A 10255-nucleotide genomic window follows, 5' to 3' on the forward strand; every position below is an offset into this window, starting at 1 on the left:
CCCACAAAACTTTCCCACCATCTTCTATGTCATTGAAGTGAGGTAAAAGCAGCTTGAGCCAGCAGACTACTTAGCAGGTTATTAACACAGAAGGAAAGACTAGATTTCCCCCCACATTTCTAACAAATACTATTTTTTTAAAAGGTAATTGAAGTTCTGCTTGAGGAAGATCAAGTAGCAACGCAGCCCCGGCGGAATCTGAGATCACGACCATCCAGTCTGTCTATTAGTGACAGGTGCTTCCAGTTAAACACCAATCTTCCTTTCTTGAATGGTAAGACACTTTTTGCTCTTCATCTTGTAGTGGGGCACCAGAAGCTCCTATTCTTTTGCAGACGTGTCTCGATCTTTTGCCTGTGACTGATACATCGTCAAAGTCATGATGTTGAGCAGTTTATAGAAGAACCTTGTTCAGAGGCAGTATGCCAGACCCCAGGAACGGGGCATCATTGTTTTGTTCCCTGCTTGTGAATTTCCAGCATTATCTAGCTGGCTGCTGTTGGGAACGGAATTGTAGATGCAGCGAGACAATCCTTACATTCTTCTCATAGGCGCCGACTCCATGGGGCCTGAGGGGGCCCGAGCCCCCTCAAAAATTCGTTTGGGGGGGCTCTGCCCCCCCAATAATTTAAGAAAATTATTACCGTAAATTTCGCTCTATAACACGCAGATTTTTTCTCCTAAAAAGTAAGGGGAAATGTCTGTGCGTGTTATTGAGCGAATGTGTGGTCCCTGGAGCTGACTCGCCGGAGCGCAGGGGCAAAAATAGGCAAAAATCAGGCAAAAATAAGATCGGGCGGGTGGGCGGAGGGAAGGCGGAAGCTGCTGCTTTCCTGCATTCTGCCTCAGGGTCTTACTTCCCACCCGCTTCTGTTGCTGCGTTTGCTCAAACTCAACAAAGAGCAGGGAATCCCCTGCCCTCCTGGCAAGCAGAGGGTTAAGGAAAGGATCGAGTCCTTCCTTCTAATTCTTTCCTAGTCACACTGCGTGCAGGCTCCAGCCCACCACCTCCTCCTCTCCGTGCTCTAGGGACTCGCAGGCAGCCGAAAAACATGCAGTTGGGAGAGAGAGAGAGAGAGGGCTGGCTTGGGGGGACTGACTTTTGCCTTCCTTTCCTCCCCCCCACCCCGTTAAACTCCTCCCCTGCATTCTTAGCCAGCTGCTTCTCCGCACACCCCTCTTGTGCTTCTTGTCCCTTCTGTGTTTTTCCTTCCCTCCCCATTTAAAACGTGGTGACAAAGCACGGATCCACATGGATCCTCAGGATTTTTGCATTGGGTCACCCCAAATTCACCATCAGATCACATTACATGTCCATGGCTACAGTCTGTACCAAAAAAATCACGCACCCACTGTTGCCTGGGGCTGCAATGGTGCAAAAACATGGTTACAAAGCATGGATCCACAGGATCTTTGCATTGGGTCACCCCAAATTCACCATCAGATAACATAGCATGTCCATGGCTACAGCCTGCACCAAAAAAATCACGCACCCACTGTGGCCTGGGGCCACAGTGTTGCAAAAACGTGGTTACAAAGCACGGATCCACATGGATCCTCAGGAGTTTTGCATTGGGTCACCCCAAATTCACCATCAGATCACATAGCATGTCCATGGCTACATCTTGCACCAAAAAAATCACGCACCCACTGTTGCCTTAGGGTCACAGTGGTGCAAAAACGTGGTTACAAAGCACGGATCCACATGGATCCTCAGGATTTTTGCATTGGGCTACTCCAGACTCACTGTCAGATATTAAAAATCTTTATAAAATAGAGAATTAAATACATACAGAATGTTAAATTTTCAGTTTCGAAATATTAGTACTAGTTTAGTACTGTATTTCTATATTACTATAGTACTGTATTAGTTATTTTCAAATACTTAAATATTTTTAGGGTGTAAGACCCAATTAAAGCCCGTTATTTACATACAGTATTACAGTATTTACATACAGTATTAGGCATACTGTATTAACTTTATTAATTGTATTAAAGCATTAACTTTGAGATATTATTTTTATTTAATGAACCCTCAGCCTTATTCAAAGTAAGCTTAAATTAGCTATTTCACTTATTAATCAAAGTGCTATTACTGTGCGACAGCAATATTTTATGTTTTATTCTTTTAATGATAGTTTAGGATTTATTTAAATATCATTTCAGTCTTTTCAGAGCTATATATTCACTGCTCTGTAATAGTCTATAAGCATAATTGTTACTGTAAATTAAATTAGCTTTTTACGAAAATACCGTGCGTGTTTATGTTTTGTTTCTTTTTTCAAAGCCAAAAAGTGTTTCAGGCTTGTCGAGTTTCCCGGAGTGTGGAGTTATAGAGAGTCGAGTTTTCGGGGTACTAATGTTGATCATATGACTCTAAAATACTTTTAAAAAACTTTAAAACTCACTAATTTTCATCTAAAATTTAGAAAACTTCCCGGGGCAGGACCCCGGTATGGCCCCCCCCCAATATTTTTTATAAGTCGCCGCCCCTGATTCTTCTGATCCATCTGCAGCTCTCTGCAAAGTTAAATTCAACTAATTTGAATACAGAAGCATGCCTGTTAGTTTGCCTAGATACGCAGAAGGCACAGGTTTTGCATAGCAGCAGCTTTTGTCTTGCAGACTGAGGGCTAAAGTAGATAGGATAAGGGAGAACCATGATTAGACACCCTAATTACTTAATCAAATCAATACCTCTCAAGTGCTTTTGTTTAAACCAAAATCAGACACTACCCTTCTTGCTTTTAACTAAAAAGCGAAACATTGGGAGATCTAATCACAAGTCTCTGTGTAGTTGAGCCATAATAGATTTTTAAAATGTCATCTGTGATTTTTGGTTTCCCCCACTAGGTCGAAGGGTATCCTGTTTGCACATCTCACAGGGTCAGAGGCAAGCTCTGCTTTCTGTTCATGGGTTTCCTGAGAAGTCAAATGACTTACCACTGGACAGCAAATACATCATTTGTGTGTGGAATGTCTGGCAACCTTCTAGTCCTCAGAAATTGCTGTTTTGTGAATCTCAGGTATGCTTTAACAATATGCCATTGTCTAATGCACTAGCACCCACCTCTTTGTACAGTGGTACCTCAGGTTAAGTACTTAATTCGTTCCGGAGGTCCGTTCTTAACCTGAAGCTGTTCTTAACTTGAAGCACCACTTTAGCTAATGGGGCCTCCTGCTGCTGCCGTGCCGCCGGAGCCCGATTTCTGTTCTTATCCTGAAGCAAAGTTCTTAACCTGAAGCACTATTTCTGGGTTAGCGGAGTGTGTAACCTGATGCGTATGTAACCCGAGGTACCACTGTATATGATCTAATCTAATTGTTGCCCGCAGACCCACATCAGCCACAACCGCACCCAAGACTCCTGTCTTACCTTTCGCTTCTAGTACTGCCACCTTCCCTGCTTTCCACTTTCATCACAAAAGAGAAGGGAAGAGAGAGAAACAAGGGAAAATTCTCTCCAGGTTACCAGAGTATTGTAGATTAAGTGGAAGGCTGTTATAACAGGATTTTTCATCAAATGTACACTAATCATATTTTAATATCTACAAAGCAGTTTGGGACTGCTAATCTAAAAATTGCATTAATTTAATATCCATGGTATGTTGTCCATTTCGGAACATTCTGCCTCGCTATATGACAAATCTTGATAGAGAGATTGACCTGGTGTCCCTACCAGGTAGCCAAACCACCACACACACCCCAAGTCCAGGTTCCAGTTTGATTCAGTTCAGACCAATAAAGGTTCAGTAACTGGGTCACCACGTGTGGGTCGACTGGCTCAGTTCTGATTAATTCCCTTAAGTCAAATATTAGCAATAAAATGTTTTAATTCAACTCAGCAGCAGCATATTATTTAATTCCCACCTATAGAGACTGGCTGAGTACTGCAGCATGGGGAAGGCACTCTGTTATGCACAAGAATAATATCCTCTCTTCTTTCCTTCTTCCAGCAGCCTGTTTAATCTTTAAAATTTGCTACAGTGGTTTCTGTCTCAATGGGGAAGCTTACACCCAGCTCAGCTCCCACACACCCTCTTACATTTTGCCCTCTATCGGATTTTTCCTAGAGCATGCCTGTGCATTTAGACAGTCATGGGCTAAACCCAGAACAGCTGTTGCTCAGGGAAAGAAAAGTCTCAACTCGAAGATTTGACACACAAAATTTCTTGTTTTCTATGGGAACAAATGTGCACTGGGAATTTTTCGGATGCCGCTAAAGAGAGTGATCTAATTTATTTAACTTGTTTGTTTTACATGTATTTTGTAAACAAAGCAAAATATATGTTAAAACTACCAAGCTCATGTAATAGTCATTTGTATTTGGCATCTCTTTTAATGCACTTATGAAACAGAGTTTTCCAAGGGGAAATAAAGCACTGAAAAATTTCCACCCCACATCATTTAGATACATTCCTGTTCAGGTGCTACAAAAGCTTTCAGACAGTAGTTCATCTTCTATTTTTGTTCAGGGGGTGGGTGGGTTTCATTCCTTTATGTTCTGTTTGATTCCATAGTGTACTGCATGTGAAAAACTGATTACTTTGTGTCATATTTTATCAAATTTGTATACAGTGGTACCTTGGGTCTCAATTGTCTCGAAAGTCGAATGTTTCAGTTTTTGAATGCTGAAAACCTGGTTTTCGAACACTTTTTGGAAGTTGAACGTGCCACGTAGCTTCCGTTTTGAGTTTTTCATAAGTAAATTCTTCCGGAAATGCATGCTTCTGTTTTCAAACTTTATGGAAGTCGAACAGTCTTCCAGAATGGTTTACATTTGAAAACCAAGATGCCACTGTACTGCCCTTCTACAGATTCAGTGGTGTAGCATGAGGGGTGCGGGGGGGCCGGCTGCACCGGGCGCAACATCTGGGGGTTAGGGTTAGGGGGCGCAAATCCACGGGTTAGGGGGCGCAAATCCACGGGTTAGGGGGTGCAAATTACTTGCCTTGCCCCGGGTGCTGACAACCCACGCTACGCCACTGTACAGATTTCAGATCAGTTCACAACATTAAAGTGTAAGATTAAGGGTTCAAGACTATACCCCCCCAATCATTGCATTACATTAAAACTATTTATATTATATCATTGGAATGGTGCTAATGTCAAATGTGTTCCACGTAGGCAAAACGAAATTTATAATTTCTCTTCCCTTCCATTAAGTTGGACTCCCATCGAACCAAAACACATTCAGTATAACTATATTTCCCTCATTTGTAATTCCGGGATATTTTCTCTTGCCATATAGGTGACATGCTGCTGCTTTAGTCCTAGTAAGGCTACTTTAGTGTTTGCTGGAACAATCGATGGTTCAGTGCTGGTATGGGATCTCAGAGAAGACTCAAGGTTGCACCACTGCATGAAGGTCAATGAAACAGATTGGACATTTCGATCTCCAACGTTTTCTACCGGTTGGTCAACATCCCTTGAATGATATCATCACATCTGTTGCAACCTGAGTGGCCAGGACCATGATATATGATCAAGCACAGTTCATATATATGAAGTTGTTCCAATTCCATTTTGGGTATCTCTCCCCCCCACCCCACCACTCCATGCAAAAGATGTGTAAAAAGATAAGTCAAAGGCTGAACCCATGTAATTAAAGTTGATGAAAAGAAGATCAGTGAAGCAGTATCAATCTTTTTCCCCCTGCTAGAATATATACCAAGCCTGGCATGTTTCAGAGGTTATTAAGCAATACTTCCAACAAAGTTTAATTGTTTTTTAATTAATGCTTTTTCTATGTTTTCAGCGGTTCTCATTTTTATATGTAAGCTGCCCTGTCAGGGGAAAAAGGCGGAGTATAAATAAATAATGAAGTAAATCTAAATGTTATTCTTAGTTTGACATGTTTGCCATTTTACCACTCAAGTGGCTTGTATGATAACTTATGATTAATATTAGAGAGTTTAGAGTTAATTCTGCTCCCTGTATCTTCTGAGGAAAAGCACCCCAGCTTAAAATGCAATGGGCTTTCAGTATAATAGGGTTAACCCTTAGTGAAGTTTTTAACATCATATGCAGTAATGTAAACATGTATTAAAGAGAACAGAGACCTTATTTGAAATTTGGTTTTTTTAGCACTTTTGTTTCCACACCAGTTTAGCAGTCACTACAGTCCTGAATTAAACAAAACGGGGGTTGGTTGGATGGGTGGACTTACTGTTTGCTTATTTCTCAACTATAGATGGAGTATTTGCCTCAGTAAACCACACATGTTCTGTGCTGACAGTCGAACCTGTCTCGACATCTGTCTTCAAGGAGCAGAATTGTGGTCTTTCCTACCTCTCATCTCAGGAAGGTACGTAGACTGCTGCTCTCCAGAAATTTGACAAATATTCTTTGGAAATACAGGTTGTGCCCGCAGTTGTCATTGTTCTGGAATTCCTTGCCTATAAACATTTCTGTAGTTCAGAAGCCATGGTTGGTTTAGCCAAAGTATGGCTTGTTTGGGGACGCAGGTGGCGCTGTGGGTTAAAGCCTCAGCGCCTAGGACTTGCCGATCAAAAGGTCGGCGGTTCGAATCCCTGCGGCGGGGTGCGCTCCCGCTGCTCGGTCCCAGCGCCTGCCAACCTAGCAGTTCGAAAGCACCTCCGGGTGCAAGTAGATAAATAGGGACCGCTTACCAGCGGGAAGGTAAACGGCGTTTCCGTGTGCGGCTCTGGCTCGCCAGATGCAGCTTTGTCACGCTGGCCACGTGACTCGGAAGTGTCTCCGGACAGCACTGGCCCCTGGCCTCTTGAGTGAGATGGGCGCACAACCCCAGAGTCTGTCAAGACTGGCCCGTACGGGCAGGGGTACCTTTACCTTTACCTTTACCTTTATGGCTTGTTTGAACATCCTAACTCAGTCTAGCAGACAAATAACCTTGGTTTATTTTCTGGGATCAAACCATGCTGTTAACTAATTTCATGGAAGCAAGAAGCTCGCAGGTGGTGTCCAATCAATAATCTACATCAAACAGCATGGTTTGCTAAAGGTCTCTCATTATTTTGTAGTCGTTGGCGTCTGTAAAGCTGGGGAGCCACAGGTACTGTAGGAGAGCCATCTTCTGAGTCAGAGCATGGCAACAGAGTTGTCCTCTGATGGGAAGAGCCCTGAAGATGGCACTGCACGTTCTTCCTTCTACTCACCACAGTGAAGTCGCATGAACCGTTCCACAGTCATCTGCCAGGCATTGCAAGGTCCTCATTTCGTGGGTCATGGCAGATGTGAAGCCATAGTTTATTGCTGGCTTTTGAACTGCGGCTTATCTTTACTATGTTTTGGCATTATGTTTTTTTTAATAAAGATATTTATTAGGGTTTTTTATACAAAATACAAAAATAATAAACAACATTCCTTTTGTCTTAACAAATTTTCAAACCTTTTTGGACTTCCTCACGTTTCCCGTTCACACTTACATTGTCAATACATTTTTCCAAGCAAATTATCATGTAATTTATAGTCGCTCTTTTAAATGATAAATAACAATTCTTCAGCAATTTTTGTTTTCTAAAATCTCACTTATCTTCCAATTCAAATCCAGATTAGTGATGGCCAATTTTTTGTAATCAAGCACCCTTCTTAACATTCCACCAAATTACAATATTTTTGTAAATAAATCTTAAATTTCCTCCAGTCTTCTTCAATCTTTTCTTCTCCCAAGTCTCGGATTCTGCCGGTCATTTCCGCCAGTTGCATATAGTCCATCAGCTGCATCTGCCATTCTTCCAGTGTGGGTAAATCTTGAGTTTTCCAGTTCTTAGCGATAAGTATCCTTGCTGCCGTTGTAGCATACATAAAGAATGTTCGGTCCTTCTTTAACACCTTCTGGCCGACTATACCCAGGAGGAAGGCCTCTGGTTTCTTAGTGAAAGTATACTTAAATACTTTTTTCAGCTCGTTATATATCATTTCCCAGAAGGCCTTCACTTTCGGGCAAGTCCACCAGAGGTGAAAGAATGTTCCTTCATTTTCCTTACATTTCCAACATTTATTTTCGGACAAGTGGTATATTTTAGCAAGTTTAACAGGGGTCATGTACCATCTATATATCATTTTCATTACATTTTCCTTCAGAGCATTACATGCAGTGAAGTTCAGCCCAGTGGTCCACAACCTTTCCCAGTCTTCAAACATAATATTATACCCAATGTCCTGTGCCCATCTTATCATAGCAGATTTAACCATTTCATCTTGTGTGTTCCATTTCAACAGCAAGTTATACATTCTTGATAATATCTTACTCTTTGGTTCTAACAGTTCTGTCTCTAACTTCGATTTTTCCACCTGGAATCCTAACTTTTTGTCATTTTTAAAAACTTCTTTAATCTGAGCATAATGTAACCAGTCTAGCACTTTACCCTTCATTTTCTCCAAACTCTGCAATTTCCAATTGTCACCATCTTTTTCTAATATTTCCCAATACTTTGGCCAATTGGCCTCCATATTGAGTCTCTTCCGGGCCTTAGCCTCCAGAGGTGAAAGCCACCTTGGGGTTTTGTTTTCCAACAAGTCTTTGTATTTTGTCCAGACATTAAATACAGCTTTCCTGACAATATGGTTCTTAAAGGCCTTATTGGTCTTGACTTTATCATACCATAGATATGCATGCCAACCAAATGCATTGTTAAAACCTTCCAGATCCAACACATCCGTGTCTTCAAGAAGTAGCCAGTCCTTGAGCCAGCAGAAAGCTGCTGCTTCATAGTACAGCTTTAAGTCCGGCAGGGCAAAGCCACCTCTTTCTTTCGCATCAGTTAGTATCTTAAACTTAATTCTAGGCTTTTTGCCCTGCCAGACAAATTTAGAAATATCTCTCTGCCACTTCCTGAAGCACTCCGTCTTATCCACAATTTGTAATGTTTGAAACAAAAACAACATCTTTGGCAATACATTCATCTTAATAGCGGCAATTCGGCCTAGCAGAGAAAGTTTCAATTTTGTCCAACAATCCAAGTCTCTCTTAATTTCAGACCAGCATTTTTCATAATTATCCTTAAATAGACTCAGATTTTTTGCTGTTATATTTACCCCTAGGTACTTAACTTTTTTCACCAATGTTAGTTCTGTTTCTTTCTGAAACCGTTCTGACTCTATGTCTGTCAAGTTTTTCCCTAATACTTTAGTTTTCTGTTTATTTAATTGAAATCCCGCCACCCGACCAAAGTCTTGAATCAATTCCAAAACTCTTTTTGTACTAGATTCTGGCTCCTGCAGGGTCAAAACTAGGTCATCTGCAAAAGCTTTAAGTTTATATTGTTTCGCTCCGACCTGAATCCCTTGCACCAACCGGTCCCCTCTGATAAGATTCAGGAGCACCTCCAGGACTGTAATAAACAACAGCGGGGAAATTGGGCAGCCTTGTCGTGTTCCTTTTTCAATTTTAAACCCTTCCGTAACCACATTGTTGACTATCAGTTTTGCCTTTTGTTCTGAATATATCGCATCAATCCCGTTTTCAAAACCCCTCCCCACTCCCATTTCTTTTAAATTTCCCTTCATAAACTTCCAAGAGATATTGTCGAAGGCCTTCTCCGCATCTATAAAAACTAACACTGCTTTGGTATTAATTTCTGTTTGCAACAGCTCCAAAATGTCAATAATATTCCTTGTATTGGCAAACATGTGTCTGCCTGGGAGAAAGCCTGCTTGGTCCTTGTGTATTACTTCACTTAAAACTCTTTTAAGTCTGTTTGCCAAAACTTCAGCAAATATTTTGTAATCCACATTTAGAAGGGAGATGGGACGGTAGTTCTTAAGCTGTGTCTTTTCAGTTTCTGATTTTGGTATCAATGTGATAAAGGCTTCTTTCCACGATTCCGGCGCCTTCTTCCCCTCCATAATCTCATTGCTGACCTCCATCAGTGGTTGTATCAGATAGTCATTTAATGTCTTATAATACTTGGAGGTCAAACCATCTGGCCCTGGAGATTTGCCCAGTTTCATGTTCTGAATGGCAAGTTCGATCTCTTGTCGAGTTATTTTGCTATTCAAGAGTGTTCTATTTTCCTGTGACAGTCTTTTGAGCCCATTTTTTTCCAAGAATTGTTTAATTTCCATCTCATTTTGCGGCCCTTGAGTGTATAGTTTTTTGAAATATTTCTGGAAACACTTTCTAATTTCCACGGGGTTCTGGATATTTCTTCCTTCAATTTCCAAATTTGTTACTGTATTCAACTTTTGCCTCTTTTTCAACTGCCAAGCCAGCAGTTTCCCACATTTGTTTGCCGATTCAAACGTTTTTTGTCTCATCAACTTAATCTTC

At 41.3% G+C, this 10255-nt stretch overlaps 1 protein-coding gene across 1 annotated transcript in view; it reads left to right on the top strand.

The window, feature by feature from the left end:
• Positions 1 to 10255, top strand: part of DYNC2I1 (dynein 2 intermediate chain 1) — a 32250-nt gene that overhangs the window by 14706 nt on the left and 7289 nt on the right. Inside the window, exons 15-18 of the mRNA XM_083704690.1 lie at positions 145 to 274; positions 2854 to 3026; positions 5252 to 5414; positions 6194 to 6307. Coding sequence (XP_083560816.1) covers positions 145 to 274; positions 2854 to 3026; positions 5252 to 5414; positions 6194 to 6307 — 580 coding nt within the window. The remainder of the gene's footprint in view (positions 1 to 144; positions 275 to 2853; positions 3027 to 5251; positions 5415 to 6193; positions 6308 to 10255) is intronic.

This window comes from Podarcis gaigeae, assembly GCF_964106915.1.
Source record: "Podarcis gaigeae genome assembly, chromosome: 12".
Lineage (NCBI taxonomy): Eukaryota > Metazoa > Chordata > Lepidosauria > Squamata > Lacertidae > Podarcis > Podarcis gaigeae.